A 20,165-nucleotide genomic window follows, 5' to 3' on the forward strand; every position below is an offset into this window, starting at 1 on the left:
ATTGAGTCTAAATAAAAATCTTTTTAGGCTTTTAAGGAAAATTTGGTTTTTCTAAGCTTAGAATTTAAAAACCTCAGTAGCAACATAGGTTCTTGATTTGATTGGTAATGAAACATTGAGCACCTCATTCCACTACCACTTGCACAGACATAATACTTCTGTGGTAAATAAAGATACATACTGTAGGGACATGACACTATGTTTCTGCCTTAATAGAATCAATGCCCACTATTCATGTATTAAACATGGATGCATAAAAAAGCCAAAGGACACAAATAGTGGTCAAATATCTTTATTAGATTATTAAAAACCAAGAACTAACCAAACATCTACTCTTTTGGCAAGGCTGCAGGGAAGCAGGAAATTCTACACATTGCCAGTTGAAGGACAAAACAAAATGACCTCCACATAAGGGAATCTGACAATAGCTATCAAAATTTATCTGTGCATTTACTTTTTTTTTTATATATATTTTTAATTTTTTATTGTGGGTTGTTCAAAACATTACAAATTTCTTGACATATCATATTCCACACTTTGATTCAAGTGGGTTATGAACTCCCACCTTCACCCCATACACAGATTGCAGAATCACATCAGTTACACATCCATTGATTTACATATTGCCATACTAGTGTCTGTTGTGCTCCGCTGCCTTTCCCATCCTCCACCCTCCCCCCTCCCCACCTCTCCCCTTGTGCATTTACTTTTAACTTAGCATTTCCACTGCTAGTAATCTAGCTAGTTGCCTTTACATACTTCAAAAATGATTTGTAAACAAGGTTTTTTTTTTTTTTAAATCACATCATTGTCTATACTAGCAGAGAGTTGAAAACCACCCTGTGTCCCTTAATGGAGGTCTAGTTGTATATGTCAAACAGGTGAGCCCTGCACCCATTTAAGCAAGAAGGTAAGAAAGATTTGTGTGTGATATAGAGAAATCTTCAGAATAAGTGGAAGGTGTAGAATGGGATATATAATGTTGATTGTGTATAATCCATTTATAAGATACTTTCAGCTTTATCTATTTATAAACTTAAAGTTAAATGAAATAGGACTTTCTCTGAAAAAAATAATGTGCCTTTTAAAATTGATTTTAAAAAATTTCAGCTGGCATCATTTTTAGTAACATTATTAGGTATAATTTACATAACATAAGATTCACCTGTTTTTATTAGTATACCAGTTAAGGAGTTAGTTATTTTTAAGATTATCTGGATCAGTATTTTCTCTATCAGTTCAAAAATTATTCACAAGCTAATTTTATTATTGTCCAAGATAGATTTCAATGAAATAAAACAACTTTGTTGGTGTATTTGATTCCTTCATATATGCTCTTATTAAATATTTGTTTCTAACAACTCAAAGTAGCTTTTCTTTGACATAAAAAATTAAAATCTGCAATTTCTCAACAACTTTTAAGACATTGTTTTAATGGTTTTATGAAAATCAAATATGGCCTTTGAATATGAATATTTACTAATATATATAATGCCATGTAATGCAGTTTTCACTGATTATATTGATCTTACTAAATAATTGAGAATGTTTATAAGAAGGTTTTGGATTTATAGCAATTGAAATACAAAACATTACCAACTAATGGGGAATTAAGTTTCTGTAACCTTTATCAGTTTATCCAGTCCATCCCAGACAAGAGTCTGCGTTGCCAGGAAGGGGACAGCGATAGGTTCAGGGGAAGAGTCATCCTTTACATGGGCTATATTGTGTGGGTTCAGAGAGAAAAATGTAAGCATTTTCTTATGGAGGAACAAAATTGAACCCAGGCAGGTCATAAATAAAACATAAAACTCAAACGACTAGGAAAAAGGGAAAATCAATAGAAGACAGAAGGAATTCAGATACCAGAGGATCCAAGCAAGACAGCTGTCCTAAATATCACTGGCTACTCTGTGAAGACAATCATTCAACTTATGCATATTTGGAGATGAAGTTAGTTATTGAGGTTATTGATCTGATTCATACATACATAAAACTTTCATTAAGACCCACTTTAATTTTGTTGTATATTAATAATGAGCATATAGGTTCATTTACTGAGGGTATTTACAAGACACCTTGTGTGGTTTGTTTCATTTCATTTGGGAAAAAAAAATCTGAATTAGGCATTAAAATTTTTTATGCACAAAGAAACTAAGATTCTAAAAGGTTAAACAACTTTCCCAGATCCTGCATGTAACAATTAAAAAATATTTAATACTGTTGATGAGTATAAAGTTATCTTTGATCTACCATACATTTTATTTTTATTTTTTTATTTTGTTTTTAGTTGTAGTTGGGCACAGTACCTTTATTTGTTTATTTTTTATGTGGTAAAGTATCATATCTCAGATTATATAATAATAATGTTGGTTTTTTGTTTATTGAATTCTACAGATCAGTGGAGAACAAATAACACAGGTGTATTCACCAGGTGGAACAAGATACTTAGTTAATTGGCATGAACATACTTTATACAAAGATATGAAAAATTGTGCTCTATATGTGTAATAAGAATTGTAATACATTCCTCTATCATGTATTTAGAAAAATAAAATCAATTAAAAAAATATTTAAGGAGCACCTATCTCTGAATTTTTGTTCAGGATTCAGGAATGATGGTGATGAATGAGCCTAACACAGCATTTTCTCCAGTGAAGCTTACATTCTAGTAGGAAGGAGAAAATAATACTTCACAAATAATAAATAAAATATCAAGTGAAAAGATTTTAAGACAATATAAAGTAACTGAAGTGCTATTTTGAATCAAGTGGTCAGGGAGAGCCTTTTAAGGAAGTGACTCTTGAAAATGGTCTGACCAAAAAGAGCCAGCAACAAAGAAGTGGGCAGGGGCAGCATTTACAGATAGCAAGTGGTTTGATTGTATTTCAGGTTTAGGTTTGTTTGAGTCTAATCCCCATCCTCTTTCTGATAAAACTCATGGTTGTCTAAACAGATATAATAATTAGAGTGCTAACACTAAATCAAACTTTTACAAATGAATATCCAGTTATACTGAGTATCAGTGAAGAGACAAATTATATAAAGTTAAAGAATAAGTAGGGTAAGCCATAAAAACATTAGATCATCTCATTAAAATTTACATTGGAAATATATATACATATACATATATACATACATATATATACATACATATGTAGTATATATTCACACACATAAAATTTTGTGAACTTTGATACTGCTTATTAAGCCAAGGTAGCACACTTGTAATATTAATTATCAGTGTCTGTATTTTCTGTCAAGGAAAATCTAATCCCATGGAAAACTGGTTTGGCAATGAAGCCCATGGAGGTTTATATGGCATCTATATGAACCAAGATGGCCTTCCTGGATGTTCTCTTATACAGGGATTTACTATTTGGACATGCTGGGATTATGGAATTTACTTTCAGGTAAATGTGACTGAAGATGGTGATTATTTTCTTTTACGATTGTTCTTAACAGTATGTAACATCCAAATTGTTTTGCAGACCACAGAGAGTGTGCGTATCTATAATGTGACTCTGGTTGATAATGGAATGGCTATTTTTTCAATGATTTACATGCCAGCTGCTGTTTCTCACAAAATTTCCAGTAAAACAGTACAGGTTAAGGTAAGAAATGAATAAGGAGAAAGGGAGAGTTATTGAAATAAAATAGTTATTTAATAAAAATAATCTCCTTGACTTCGGTTTAATCCACACCTCTCTGGCTTTGCCATCATGCCCTCTGCCAAAAAACTTTATTCCTACCTCTCCTCTGCCTTCCCTCACCTATTCTTGTTTTTCATTTACTAATCTTTCAACAGTTCGTTAAATTTTCACTCCTACTATAAAGCCTTTCTTGAAACAGCATAGGTGTTTCAAGACAACATCTCCTTCACTTCAAGATCCTACAGTGCCTTGGTTATATTGCTATCACAGAAACATAACATGTCATTATATCATTATATCTCTTCCTTTGAGTATCATTCCAGTTGGGGCAGCAATCAGACCTTTTTCATCTTTGTTTAAAGTATGATCCATTTCTAAAATGTATGGTTGTTGCTTTGCTACTGTAGAATTCAATATTATTGATTATTGGGTTTTAATTTAGGAAGCACTGTTATTAACACTATATTGTTTGACTTTTTAAAAAACAGAGCTCATTAATTGTTGGAAGTAGCCCTGAATTTAATTGTTCTGATGTTCTAACTAATGATGATCCCAATATTGAGCTCACTGCTGCACATCGGAGTTCCAGACCTCCTTCAGGTGAAAACTTGAAATTTCAAAGTTGACGTTCACATAAATGCATATTCACATTCTTTTTTTTTTTCATATTCACATTCTTTTAACGTTTTTTCTTTCTGTAAAAGGTGGAAGAAGTGGGATTTGTTGGCCTACCTTTGCTTCAGCTCATAACATGTCACCCCGGAAGCCCCATGCAGGGATCATGAGTTACAATGCCATCAGTGGCCTTTTGGATGTCTCAGGCAAGTTTAAACACAGACTTTATGAATCCATACAATTAAGTTCTGTAATGAATATATAAAGTACTGCATAACTAATAATGTTTTATTTTAAGTAAAAACTATTTAAATGAATTTTATATGAATCTCTCAATAATATTAAGAAAAGAAATTAGACAGCAGGGGCAATTTCAAGAATGGTTTCCCAAAAAAATATTTTATGTATTGAAGAATGGCATTTAATTTTTCTTCCAAAACAACATAAAATAACACTGGTAGAGTGATTTAATATCATTTGAAAAAGCCCTTTCAGATAAGTAAGATGATGTCTCCTTTTACAACTGAACTTAAGAATCTTATGAAATTGCCACAATTATTGGCAAAGCTAGAATTAAAATTCTCCTGACACAAAGTCCACTGAAACAGATGGCCTCCTTAGAAATTTAAAATAATTATATATAAATGAATGTGTGAATACATCATTTTCATTTTACCTGTTAAGTATACTGTGCCACACTATTTGTTTCACAAGTCTCTCTTCCCTGTTAATTTAACCCAGTGTTTCTTTGAATGAAGTGGTTCATAAATTAGATATATAAGGTTTGACATACTATTCCTCAAAACTTTAGGTCTCAGAAATGTTAAGCATGTGATCATCATTGTTTACTGATTCTTGCACTGAGAATACCCTCAGAGAACATTATATAACATGCTGCATAGATTTTAGTTGAACACATATTGCTTTAAATAAAAAATATATCCTGAAAATATTGTAAATATATAGATAGCATTAAAATTTTCCTTATGAAATGGAGTCTTAAAAGTAAAATTACTGGAAGAAACATAAATAACTGTTCTTCTTTCATAAGCCATTGACTTAAAAGACAGCATATGAAAGATGGTTGACTTAGGCTGGATTTCCTGGAAGCAGAACTTTAGATGAGGATTTTTGTGTTAGCAGTTTATTGAAAGAATGCTCAAGGGAAAGGTACTGAAGAAGGAGAAAGTAAGGGAAGTTGTTCAGCAAGTATGTTGTAAAAGCTGGAATATAGCTTCAATTGATCCCATCAGAGAATTCTGGAATATAAACTGCCAAATAATTGCCTTACATTTGGGGGATGAGGAGTGGACACTTGTACCTCCATATTAATCTGTGTTTGGATATAGCTGCACCGTGGGAAAGGCTTTAATTTCTTGGGTGATGTTGCTCCTGTTTGGCTAAAGCTAATTCTCTGAAAAAGATGACAGCTCTGAGCAGTTAACAACCAATACTCATAGAGATGGGAGATGGGTTTGCTAGCCTATATCCTTTTCAGTTCACTCCTAGGGACACTTTCGTCTGCCTGCATTTTTTGTTAAGTTAGTTGTATGAAGTTTGTTCCACCGGTTATTTTAAGTTTATTCTACATGGTCACAATTTCTGGGGAAAGTTTTAAGAAGGATATTATCATACAAAGCTGGTCCTCTGATCATAAGTGATACATATCTGTCCTCCATCATCCTTTCTGTATTTCCTTCCCTAGCTAACAATTTTGTTGGTCAAGATAGCTTGCCTGGTAGAATAGCCCTGTTATTAAAAGGTCCCTTATAAAGCCATGATTTCTGTACTTGCCTATTTATAGCTAACACTGGGCATATACCCCAGTGGATCATGTAAGTATTCCTTGCCTTCCTTATGTAGTAGTAGGCCTACCTCTCCATAGTGACTAGGGCCAGTTACCTCTCCTAGATGATAAATGCCTTATTTGTCACCAAAGTGACCATATGGCTTCCTGAGGTATCCATAGATTTATGTTTATTGGGACATGTACTATATACCCTGGTGGAAACACTCTCCCTCTGAGCCCTCTGACCTCAAGACGCATATAATCTAAAATTGTAGGATTTGGGGATGTGGATGTAGCTCAATGGTAGAGTGCTTGGCTAGCATGTGAAGTCCTGGGTTCAATCCCTAGCATTGCAATAATAATATTAATAATAATAATAACAATAATCAAAATAAAACTAACTAAATAAATAAAATTGTAGGATTAAAGCCACATTTCCCAAGTAGATTTCCAGACATAAGGTTATTCCTGCTTCTAGATTTTGGTACCATGTATTCTATTGTTTTGTATATTTATATAATGGCTGTTGGTTTTAAGTTACTAACATATTTTTCCAGGTTGTCATTTCTAAAACTAGTAACCACAGTTGTACCTCCAAGAGACTATTCTATCAGTCTGTTGGGATAACAGGTTCCAAATGCTGTAGTACTTTACTTGAGCAATTTTCCCATTGTGGTCCCATTGTTGTATGCCCACCATTATATCCACTTTGCCAAAACTGGATTATTAGTCCAGGGTGATGTTGTGGAGAATCCTAGGTAATTTGATCACCTTGTTACGTCTCAGGATAGTAGTACTTACTGAATTTCTATGATCAATAAAGGAAAATTCATACTAGGAATACATATCAATACCAGTCAATATGAATTATTACCCTTTCCAGGGTAGAGTAAATCTGATATAATCAATTTCAATTTAATTAATTAATTGGCTTCATGAGGAATGTACTAAAGACTCAGCTTTGTTTTCTGTGCCGAGAAATTTAGGTCAGACACTAAATGGTAGAAATAACTCTATTGACCTTTCCAAGAAGGAGTCCCATGTTTTGAATCCACACAGAGCCTCTATCTCCACCACCAAGGATACTCAGTTCATGAGTTTATTTGGAAATAACTGGGATAGCTAAGGACAAAGATTGGCTGACATCTACTGAAAAATTATTCTATTCCATTGGTTTCCCAGGAATTCTTCTATATTGAATGATTTCTGTAAGCAGTACATGTACTTTATACCCACTTCTACAGATTAATCCACCTGCTAGAAGTAGAACCAGAAGTGGAAATCCTTATGCAAGTGGTTTATTGAAAGTATGCTTTTAGGAGTGAGAAAATGAGAGAAATAGGATAAGTTATAGGAAAAAACTAAGCAAGTATATATCCTCAACTGGAGTCCAACTTCTATCTGATATTTCAGAGAGCTGTGGCACACAAATTATACTCTATATTTTTCCTAAGTGTCTTCCATATCTCCTACCAGTCAGTCATAGTTATCCCTGTATTAATGGTGGCGAGGAGTACATAATCTCTGAGGTGACCAAGGAAATTCTTTAGAGAAGACAGTTATATGTGTTTTTTAGCCAACACTTACAAGAAGAGCTAGGGATTGGATGCACTGCCCCAGTAAAAGAGATCTAGGCAAAATACAAACAGCATCTTTTACTGTGGCATTTGATTAATACTCATCTATAGATTCATATTCATATATAATATCTCTTCTTAAGAGAAAATATAATTAAGAAGGGTAGTATATTACAATACCTACTTTATGAACTTTAGAGGCCACATTTTGCTTTTATGTATTTTGAGTTACTGGATTTTTAAGGACAATGGAGATTGAGTTTTTGAATTCAATCATTTTTCTTTTTTTTTCCACATAAAATATGCAAAGAAGCCAAGAGTGAAATAGTGTTTCAGTTAGGCTTTGCTGCATAACAAACCACCCCCACAACTCAGAAGCTTTTAAGATCCATGTATTAGCTCATGGTCTGTGGACTGGAAATTTGAGCCTTGTTCAGCCACGTAGTTAGTTGTTCTGCTGTTTTTAACTGGGCTTTCTATAAGACTGCCATCCAGTTACAGGATGGCTATGGCCTGCTTAGTCAGGGATAGTCTTACTTTCATGTGTAGTGGTTGGTGCTTACTCTCAGCAATACTGTCTACTCACTGGGGTGATGGGAGTATGTTATGTTTTGGATGTGAGGTATCTCCCAAAAGCTCCTGTATTAATGACGGAATGTTCAGAGTTGAAACAATTGCATTATGAGAGTTTTAGTCCATCCTATTTTGAATGAACTGAGTGGTAAATATTGGCAAGAGGGGCATAGCTGAAGGAAGTGGGTCACTGGAGCATGCCCTGGAAGAGTTCATCTTCCTTGTAATCCCTTCCTCTCTCTCTTCTTCCTGGCTGCCATGAAAGGAGCAGTACTCTTCCACCACCATGCCCTTCCACCATGATTTTCTGACTCACCTTGGGCCAAGAGCAATGGAGTTGGCCCAACATGGACTAAAGCTCTTAAACCATGAGTCAAAATAACTCCTCTAAGCTGTTCATTTCAGGTATTTTGTTCATAGTGATGCAAAGTCAACTAATACAGAATGTTTGTACTTACTCATATGTTTAAAATATTCCCAGGAGCATCAAGAGAGAGCCAGCCCTAATACCCAAGTACTCTCCAGGTTTCTGTCAATTACTCTTGTCCCATTGGCCAAACTAAGTCACAGAGCCAAGTTGAGAGAATATGTGGGAGATGATTATCCAGTAGTATATATATATATAGGGCAGAAATACTTTACCATAAATAATGGTAACTTTTTTGTTTTTTTACCATATCAGGGAAGAGCTCCATGTACAAAAAAGTGGCAAAGGATGTGTCAGATGAAATGTCCATGAAATGAATCTGTTTTACTGCTTTCTCCAGAGAAAATAATTACTTTTGTATTATTTATGTTTTAGATTCAACATTCATTGGATTTAAGAATGTTTGTTCAGGGGAAACTAATGTGATATTCATTACTAATCCTTTAAATGAGGATTTACAACATCCAATCCATGTGAAGAATATTCAACTGGTTGATACTATTGAACAATCCAAAATATTTATACATAGGCCTGACATAAGGTAAAATACTAGAAAACTCAGTTTTTTCTTTCCTATCTTTATAATTTTCCATTCTCCCTCTATTCTGTTAAAGAGCTGAGAAAATTGTATATTAAAATAACTAACTTCTACAAAACTTTAATCAGAATTTTACAAATTCAGAATTTAATAATCTAAATCTAAGGGCTGGAGATGTGGCTCAGTGGTACAGTGCTTGCCTGGTACGCGTGATACCCTGGGTTCGATCCTCAGCACTGCATATAAATAAATAAATAAAATAAAAGATCCATTGACAACTAAAAAAAATTTTTTTTTAAATAATCTAAATCTAAGTTTCCCCAGTTGCAAAGAAGCCAATATATATTAAAACTGGGCTTTAATATATATTTTCACTTTTATTTCTATGTATTATCAATAACATCAGCATTGCTGGGCATGGTACTACACTCTGTCATCTCAGCTACTAGAGACTGAGGCAGGGGGATCACAAGTTCCAGGAAAGTCTGGGAAATGTAGAGATCCTGTCTCAAATTTTAAATTTTTAAAAAAATGTTGGGGGTGTAGCTCAGTGGTAGAGTGGCTTGCCTAGCATATTCAAGGTCTGGGCTTAATCCCTAGCACTACAAACAACAAAGATGGAAGGTCATTAAATATAAAAGATGAGACAGGGTCTGAAATGTATTTTACTTTGATACCTCTCTGTTAATAGTTATTAAAGGATAAGATGTATCTCATTTCCTCTTTTTTGTTATTTATTTATTTATTTTTGCTACCTGTTGTTTTCCAAATATCCTATCACAGGCACTCCAAAATGTGCTTGGAAATTAAATATCAGTCTTTCTAATCACTGTGATTATAAATACACAGAAACTTGAAACAGTGGTTTTTCTGCTTATAAAATCAGTTGATATCAGAATATTTATAGAAGCTAGTCACTTAGATTCTATGACATAGAAGAACAAAACCAATACTGCTGTTTTTTACAGTTAGTATAGATCAGGAATTTAGATGTAAACAATATTGGAAGAAAGAAAAATTCTATCAGAAATCTTTGGCCATTTTCAGTTTAGGGGAGAAAAAATGAATAATTCTCTGTAATTAAGTAGACATTACTCAAAAATGCAATATTTCATAAGTAATTTGACTTCATCTGATTCTACATTGATGATAGCCCAACACTTACCAATTTAATAATTGTTGAACTACAGTGTTTTTTGGATCAATAGAGCCCTTCTTCCTCACTAGATAGTTTCTATTTAGTTGACATTGAATCTTTCAGATTTAATTTATAATTTTAATATTCATATCATTAAGAAAATATTATGCTTTTAATATTATATTTTAATATAACAAATCCTTTGAGATCTACACTTCTAGTGGATGCTGTTGGTGCTCTCTCAGATCTTCTTTATTAAGTAATGCTTTAAACATTGGTTCATAACAGCCCATGATTGCCTGCTTTTTTCAGAATTTTGATTTTATCCAAAGCCACATTGCAGTATCAATCAGTTCAGGAATATAAGGCTGGCTCTGTGTCTTAAAGTAATAACTTCAAATTACTATAATGCATTTCAAGTTGCAGAGGTTTCCATGGAATCAGAATGAAACTAACCTAAAGACCACAGTCATCTTCTTTATTTTTCTCCAGGTGGCCTCTCTCCCTCCTTTTGAGAGTGCTGTTTCCATAACTCACACAAAAATCCACCTTTCAGGCTCTGTTTCTGTGAGTCTTAACTAAGCTCACAGCCTTGGAATAAAAGTGTGCCACCAAGCAGTCTACTCACAAATTCTCTTCCAAAAGCACATTGCATGTACCTGAATACGAAGACTACACGAATAACAGAAATGCTTATTAAAATTCTTCTTACAGACTAGAATATCACAGTAAGGGACAATTTACAGCTCATGTTCCTTTTACAACAACTGAAAAGGAGAGATATGCTAGATACAACCTAATAAGATCTAAGCTTTCCACTCCTATAGCACAATTGCTATAACTCTGATATGAAATATATTTCTTTACAGTCTGTATCATGGTATTCTCTGTATACTGTATATAATTTGAATATTCGATATATTGCACTTTGGCATCTATTTTATTATTATGGCAGGGAACAATCAACACTCCAGGTAACTCAAGGTGAAGTTAATGTATCATATATGATTGAACTGCATGACACATTTATAATGCTTCATTTCTTATAGTAATCTACAGAATAGTCACCAATATGTAGCATAAAAATCATAACCTAAGTGTATCTGTCTATGATAGACAAAGGTCTATGAGATTATGCAATGATCTGTAATAGGTGAAAAGCTTACGAGTTCAGAATAGGAAGAGGCTGAATTTTCACAAAATATTTAGATTATAAAGCAATACTTTATAATTTTCAAAGACAAAAAGGGAGGGAAAAATAATAAAGACTTCCTGGCTCAGATAGGGATTTCAGATGTCTTGTACAACAGACTAACCATTCACCTGCTATATAGGGCAAAGTTAGTATATTATGAACCATGCACAAAATGAAATCTATCATTCAACAATTATGGAATAGCACATTGGAATTCTAATTTTATATCCCACAGGTACAACTTGTCATTTTGAAATATTAATGAATTCATGGTAATGAAACAAATCAGTACAATGGAAAAGCAGACCTCATTACAATGCTAATTGTATATGCTACTTGGTACCACTTTAAATCCTTTTGAAGCAGGATTTGATCAATCAATATTTTTAAACCTTCTTGTCAACTACTCAAATATATTCATCTTGCTTTTTTAGCACAATGAACTAAATCATTCATTTTTTTCCTTTTTTTCCTAGTAAAGTGAATCCATCTGATTGTGTAGACATGGTTTGTGATGCCAAAAGGAAATCTTTTCTTAAAGATTTAGATGGCTCCTTTCTAGGGAATTCTGGTTCAGTGATACCTCAAGCAGAATATGAGTGGAATGGAAATAGTCAACTAGGAATTGGAGACTACAGAATTCCTAAGGTGATGCTCACATTCTTGAATGGAAGTAGAATTCCTGTCACTGAGAAAGCACCTTATAAAGGTTTGTTGGAACTTATATTGTTAGACTTAAGTTCATGAAATGAAACACATTTTTTTATAATGTGCGATTTTTATAATGGGCTATTCCAAAGCTTGATTTAAAATTAACCAATAATGTATAGGCTCTACTTTTTTTGCTAATCTCATATCAAAAATAAGGTATGTGAATATTTTGCAAAAAGGTTACTTCTAAAATGCATTTATGTATGTTTCTAGGAATTATTAGAGATTCTACCTGTAAATACATTCCAGAATGGCAGAGCTATCAGTGCTTTGGTATGGAATATGCAATGATGGTTATTGAAAGCTTGGATACTGACACAGAAACACGAAGACTTTCACCAGTGGCCATCATGAGCAGTGGTTATGTTGATCTCATTAATGGTAGGTGAATAGTGTAAGTGAACTAGTTACTCAATGTATTGTATGAGACTTCACTCTTTAGCAGTTCCCAACCAGGAAGGCCACAGCAGCTATTTTATTTTATTTTAATTTTTTGGATGCTGGGGTTTGAACTCAGGGGTCTTAACCACTGAAGTACATCCCTAGCACTCCCCCCCCCCTTTAAATTTTGAGACAGCATCTTGCTAAATTGCTGAAGCTGGCTTTGAACTTGCAATCCTCCTGCCTCAGCCCCCTGAGCACTGGGATTACTGGTGTGTGCCACCATGCCCAGCTAAAGATGACTATTTAAAATTAACCACTTGAAGAAGAAGTGTTAATTTAATACATTTATTAATGAGATAATATAGATGTTTTAAAGAAAAAAATGGCTTAAATATCTCAAAAAAATACATTTTGCCATACTTAAATTTAAAAATATATAATGTGTTATTTAGACTACTTAAGAGCCTAATCATATTTCACTCCCATGAATCTTGTGAAGACAGTTTTTTTGTATCCAATGTATTTTTTTCATATTTGATTTCTTTGACTTTTGAGATCAATTCATAAAGGTTTAGAGTCCAGGTTCCTTTCACTGTGCTCTTATATGACCCTAGTATACAGAGGGTAAATAATGATCTCTGTAAGATGCAGATCTATTTAGGAGACCAAGTCTTTTTTGAATAAATAAGATGAAATTCTAAAAGGAACTGAAAATATATGTATGGGTTTATTGTATATCACTGAAATTACACTGGGATCAAAGATTAGTTAGTAAGCAGGCTCAGAACTGAAGGGACACATAACTTGGGTCAGACAGATTTCTGTGCCTTGGTAGTGACCTAAAAAAGCATCAAAGTATTCTAGAATCTGGATACTGAGGCAGGAAGATTACAATTTCAAGGCCAGATTCAGCAACTTAACGAGGTGCTGTCTCAAAAATAAAATGAAGCCTGGGGATGTAGCTCAGTGGTAGTAAAGTTCCCCTTGGGTTTAAGCCCTAATACCCCCCAAATTAGAATTCAGCAAAATAGCTAATACTTCACAGAAATATGCATTAAACTTTTTAAAAAGAATAGAATTAAATAAATTAGGGCTATTCCAAAGCTTCATGATTTTAATACTCCCCTTACTTGTCCCGCCTGAACATACAATCCATTTGGTCTCTATGGCCAACAGTCAAGTCAATTTCAAATGCCAATTTTCAGAGTTTACAAAGCAGAGATTTGGGGAACAGTTGAGGATCAGTCGGTGAATAATAGAGGAATGGAAAAGATGTTTTCAAGTTGTTCTGTTTTATGCGGTGGAGAAACATTTCATCAGATTTTTACATTTCCATCTTCTGACAGGGAATATAAGTTTTCATTAGTGACATGACATTTCTCTTTGAAAAAAATTTTAACTTTAACTAGTGACTGTCAATTTAAAGGAGTCTTAAGCAAATGATAATAGCATGAAAACTCATAAAAGTGTTACAAACAGAATCACTGAAGCTTTGGCTGCCCAAGTGGGGAAAAAAATTCCCCAAGGTAAAATTACTAAATACCATCAAAGTTTCCTTTCAAATATTAATACTCTATTTTTAAAACATGACTTTTTGTCACTCTAAACTTTTTGTTTTATATACTGACATTGCTTCTTTATGTTTGTTTTCAAAACACACAAAGAAGTTATATTCAAACTAGGGTTTATATTTTGTATGCTAAAAGAAAGGTTATGCTATACTTGAGCTTTACAAGTTTATATTGATTTAAAATTTGATTGAAGTTTAGTCATAAATATTGATAATGCTTCCAAGCAAGCTAGAAAATTCAGTAGACATAATGAATAAATACATCAAGAAAATTCATCATTCCATACTTCACTGTGTTTTCACTGAAACCAAATAGAGAAGTTTGCTCTGAAAATCAAGTTATACATGTTCTGAAAATGCCTGGAGTCGGGTTTAAAAAAAGCATCCTAGGTTTTTAGAGGATTTGATGGAGTATTATTTAAAGATGGCTTCAGTTCATCAATCATGTTGATCCCCCAATAGTAGCTGCAGTGATTGTCTTTAACAAATTAATGAAAACTAAAATGTAGGAAAATTAAAGACTAGATCAAAACAAACTTGTTCGGTGAATTTACAAACTAACTAATGAATAAGAAAGTGAAAGAACAAATTAAGCTGGGCATGGTGGTGCAAGCCTGTAATCTCAGTGGCTAAGATGGCTGAGGCAAGAGGATCTCAAGTCCAAAGCCAATCTTAGCAATTTAGTGAGGCCCTAAACTACTTAGGAGGACCCTATTTTAAAATTCAAAATTAAAAAAGGGCTGTGGGTGTGGCTCAGTGGGTAAGTGCCTCCAGGATTCATTCCCTAGTACAGAAAGAAAGAACACATTATTGAATCAATGGTTCAGGTATTCAAATGTTCATGTTTTCTGAGTACAGCCCTTATTTCTAACAAAATGACTTTTTTACATCATATATCCTAGCACAGAGCCTGAGAAAAGTGGTTTTGATGTACATTAATTTTTATGTCAAAATTCAGGTTTGCTTGCTAATCACACACATTATAGGTATGTAATAAATATGTACAGATACCAAATATGCCTCCTCCAAATATTCAATGGATTTTGGATTTTACCCAAACTCACACTTGATAGGGAAGAGAAAGAATCAAACATTTTTCTTCTTCACTGTGTGAGACTTGAAAATGATTGTTAAATGAGAGATACATATAAATCTACTATATCCCCCAGTGACATTCCAGTATAAATCTTCATCAACACATTAATTTACCCCTCTAACCTTAGGCATTGTAAAAATAGGGTAATAGGAAAGTTCCTTCCTTGTCCTCCTTTTTTATTCAAAGTTTGGGATGGCTAGATTGATGGTGGATGGATATGGGTAAAAATGCTGAACTTATATTTGAAATTAACCACCGCAATTTATTTAAAATACAGCTATTTTTACTATTTTATGCTAGTAATATTCATAAATAGGAACATGACATCTCATTTTGCATGGACTTAGGCCCCCAGGATCATGGCTGGTGTGCTGGATACACATGTCAGAGAAGACTGTCCCTGTTTCACAGCATTGTGGCTCTAAACAAATCTTATGAAGTCTACTTCACTGGTACCAGTCCTCAGAATCTTCGATTGATGTTACTTAATGTTGACCAAAATAAGGTAAGATAGGATAGAAATAATGTCTTTAATAAAATAATATTATCTGCAAATATTTTTATCTGCTAAGGATTTTATCACTCTCTTTAAATGAGATTGATGAATACTGTCAGTCTTAAAGATCATTTTTGAAGAACCATTAGTTTACTACTAAAAATATTATTAGCTCACAGTTTTCCTCAGCCTGAAAATATATACAGATACCAAATATGCCTCCTCCAAATATTCAGTGGATTTGGTGCTTCATATATGAGGCATGACAGTGATGCCTATGATGTATGATTAGCAAGCAAACTTGAATTTTGACATAAAAATAGTGTACATCCCAAATGAACACTTGGAATATTATATATTTACTCTTTCATTGCTCTGTGTGTGTGTGTGTGTGTGTGTGTATTTGAAAGAGAAAGAGAAATATCTTTGGAATTTACTTTAGAGATTGTAGCATATTACTCTAAATATTTTGTTGAATCTTTGTTGTTGTGACCAAATTACCTGACAAGAACAACTTAAAGGAAGAAAAATTTATATTGGGCTCAATTTCAGAGGTTCAGTTCCTAGTTAGCTGACTCGGTCCTGAGGTGAGGCAGAATATTATGGTGGAAAAGAATGATGCTCAGCTCATCAGAGCCAGAAAGCAGAGAAAGAATGGCGAACTAGGAACAAAATATAATTCTCAAGAGCATGCCCCCCAGTGACCCACTTCCTCTAGCCATGTTTCACTTGCATATAGTTAGTTACCTCCCAGTAATACATTCGTATTATTAACCTATCAAATGGATTAATCCACTGATTAGGTTACAACTCTCATAATCTATCATTTCACCTCTGAACATTCATGTTTTCTAACATGAGCTTTTGGGGGACACATAATATCCAAACCATAAAAGATATCTTTGATAATGTCAAATATTTGCTATAAAATGAATTCAGCTGGGATATTAAATTTATACACACTATGTCAGCGAGAAAAATAGTATGAGTTTGAACGGTAGTCCTATAATTTAGATTTTCTTTTCTAAGAGTATGAGACTTCAAAATCCCAGAGTGTTAGGAACAGGAAGATATGATGCAAAAAAAAAGGTGAATTCAGGAGTGGAGGAACAGAGACATATCTGCTTCTTCTCAGGTGATAGAAATTTCCATCCTTTCCAGCTGCTTAAGTCAAAGTTTGGGAACCACTCTTTTTTTTTTTTTTTTTTTTGTGGTGCTGGGGATTGAACCCAGGTCCTTGTTCAAGCACTCTACCAACTGAGCTATATCCCCAGCCCTGGGAAGTACTCTTGACCCCTCTAATCTTTCATTTCTCATCCAATCCATCTGTGAATTCTGCTTAGTCTCCTTTCAAAATATCCACAATTTGATCACTTCTCACCACCTCTACTGCTGCCATCCAGTGGAGTCAACATTATCCTTTCCTTGTATTAAAGCAGGGAACTTGTCTTCCTCCTTTTGTCTTTGCCTGTCTATGGTCTGTTCTCACTTTAATAGACAGAAAGATACCTGCAAACCATCAGATCTCTTCTCTGGCCAAACACAAATCAGCTCTCTCCTCTGCCCCAAAGCCTGCAATGATTTCCCCACTATTCTCTCACTGTACAACAGTCAGAGTCTTCACAAAAATCTTCAGGATCCTATGTGAATTTCCCCATCCCTTAGTTCCCTGGCTGCTTCTTCTAATCCTCCAGCCACACTGAGCTTATTGCTGTTTCTCAGTATACCATACATGCTACCACCTGGAAGTATGTTTCAGGTGTTTCATCTGCCTGGAACATTATAACCTAGATGGCTAAATTCCCCTTCTCCTCAATTACCATTTTCTCAACAGATCTATCCTGATCACCTCCCACCATTTGGGTCTTCCAATTCTCCTACCATGATTTACCTTTTCTTTTTTCTATAGCACTTAGCACCTTTTAATATGCTTCAGACTTCACTATTAATGTTTCTGTTATCTATTCTCCCTGACCTCATTAGGATGTAAGCTCAAAGAAGGCAGTGATTTTTTTGCTACAGCTACACTCATACCAGGCTGAGATAGGAACATGACTTTTGATTTTTTTTAATTAAGAGAATATTTTAATTTTAAAATTAAAAATAGCAATGACAAAGTAATGTGACCATTAATATTCTCTGCCACTCAAGATAATATCAAATAAGATTCCCAAAGATTCCCAATTAATCTTTCCTTGATGTTGCAAAAGCTAGTCTTTTTACTTTGTAGTCATGTTTGATAGCACAAAATGGAGAGAATACAAACACTAAAATTGAACAACAAAATCTTGTGATAGATTTTTTTAAGTCTTACTAACAAACTTTTATCAACAATAAACATTTCTTTCAACATTAAGTATTCAATTTTGTGTGACTCCATAATACAGAGCATGGTTACGTGTTCCCTTTCTCTGCCCTTGGAATTGAAAGCCTGAATTGGACTTTGTTGTCTTTTTAAGGAACCCTTCCTTTAACTCAGTGATACTCTTCTAATAATTTCTTTCCTATATATTAAAATATTCTACAGAGAGTCGTCAATTAAGAGTTAGGTTATAACATGTGAATGAATAGCTGAACGTAAGCCTGTTTTTAAAATTTAGTTGAATATTTGCCCTAAATCCACAAAACTTAGTTTTAATATTTTACAGACTGTATATATAGTTGAAGGACATTTTTAAGTGCTAAATTCTAATATGCTGTTTCATTAATCTTTTAAAACACAAACATGTTTATTTTTAACAGGCTATTCTAGTAGGAATTTTTTATTCCACACTTCAGCGTTTGGATGTGTATGTGAACAATTCATTGGTTTGTCCCAAAAATACAGTATGGAACACCCAGCAAAAATACTGCAAACTTAATAAGCATCTGCACACAGGTATTTTCTCAGAAAAGTGCAGTACACATGATTGTTTGTGTTACTAATAAAATTCTTTGCAATGTTTTATTATTAACATTTTTAATTCCTTAGCTATTGATGAATACAGGAGAAAATAAGTTTTTCGCTGCGGTCCACCAAACACTAAGACATGTTCATGTATGTCGTGTCCTAAAAGATTACTCCTGATGGAACTCATCGATCTACACATAAAAATAAAAGGCTTTTTTTTTTTTTAAATGATGGGCTGCCTTTGCTCCCTGAAGTTTTCATTTGACATACATTAAGTTTAATTATTCCTATATCCAAAGAAATTTTGCTCAGAAAATTAGTACTTTATTTCTTATTTACTTCTATTTCATGGAGGTCAGAACCTAAGTTAGTTGGTAGTCACCAGGCGTATTGCCAAGAAAGCTAGTATAACACTATCTTAACACTAGGAAGTAAATATGATAAAGTAAATGTGGCTTAAATGAAATACATGTAGAGGATACACTTACTCACTTAGCAATTCTTATAAAATCACAATTCATTCTCTGCTTGTTTAAGTCTTTTTATGTGAAACAAGATTATTTTAATGACATTAGCATCAGATATACCATTCTGTGTGTTACTGATCATCATTTTTAGATGTGATCCATAATCGTGGCTCACCATTACATGAATGCATGCTGTAGACCATAATATAAGCTCAACTTGGGAGTATTATGAGTGACCTGTACTCGTTGCCATTTATAAAACAAGTCTATTTTGACTAATAAAACAAATAGCTGATGTTTCCACAGACATTCCTACATGTCAGAAAGTCCTTACCTTCATGATCTTATCTAAACCCTTCACAGGCCCCTTTCCAAATATCAGCATATTGGGGATTAGGGCTTCCAGGTATGAACTTGGTAGGGGCATATATTTCATAGCAGTCTCAACTCTGGTGCAAACAGGGCAAGAACAGAGTCAAGTTCTAGAACTCATGAACTTAACCATTGTGCTATCTTACTTCTTGAAAACCTAAGAGAATCAGTTTTATCCCTTTTCACATATACATATTTATAACTTAATTTTCACAAATTTTTAACACACATGGTACCAAGCACCCTGTCATTCAAAGTTAGGAAAAGAAAAACTCTCAATAGGCAGAATTTAATATATGGAATTGTTTTTTAAGTGCCAAAGGGCAGAAAACAACATTATTACTGCCTTCATATTGATAAATGTATGTATAGGTTGTTATTTTTATGAAAACAACAACAACAACAAAAAGTTTTGGTTTTTTTTCCTGTACTGGCCATTTGGTCATTAAATCCAGGGTCTCAGTCTCACATTTACTAGCCAAGTGCTCTATGACTGAGCTACATCCTCAGCCCAATAGCATTGCTTTTAAGTGAATTTTTGCTTTGGCATTTTGAATGCAAATATACTGTATCTGTATTATTAATACTGATATATTTTTCAGCTTATCCAAAATGTTATATATGTGTCTCTGCTTCCTTTATTAATTGTGATAATTTCATGGATAAGAAATTTC

At 33.7% G+C, this 20,165-nt stretch overlaps 1 protein-coding gene across 1 annotated transcript in view; it reads left to right on the forward strand.

The window, feature by feature from the left end:
- Pkhd1l1 (PKHD1 like 1) overlaps window positions 1-20,165 on the forward strand; it is a 147,724-nt gene that overhangs the window by 110,272 nt on the left and 17,287 nt on the right. The window contains exons 64-72 of the mRNA XM_046464638.2: window positions 3,265-3,413; window positions 3,492-3,614; window positions 4,142-4,253; window positions 4,358-4,474; window positions 9,010-9,175; window positions 11,982-12,214; window positions 12,430-12,597; window positions 15,614-15,771; window positions 18,505-18,640. Coding sequence (XP_046320594.1) covers window positions 3,265-3,413; window positions 3,492-3,614; window positions 4,142-4,253; window positions 4,358-4,474; window positions 9,010-9,175; window positions 11,982-12,214; window positions 12,430-12,597; window positions 15,614-15,771; window positions 18,505-18,640 — 1,362 coding nt within the window. The remainder of the gene's footprint in view (window positions 1-3,264; window positions 3,414-3,491; window positions 3,615-4,141; window positions 4,254-4,357; window positions 4,475-9,009; window positions 9,176-11,981; window positions 12,215-12,429; window positions 12,598-15,613; window positions 15,772-18,504; window positions 18,641-20,165) is intronic.

This window comes from Marmota monax, unplaced genomic scaffold (assembly GCF_021218885.2).
Source record: "Marmota monax isolate L192 unplaced genomic scaffold, Marmota_monax_Labrador192_F-V1.1 WCK01_AAM20220418_F8-fsc00003, whole genome shotgun sequence".
NCBI classification, from domain to species: Eukaryota; Metazoa; Chordata; class Mammalia; order Rodentia; family Sciuridae; genus Marmota; species Marmota monax.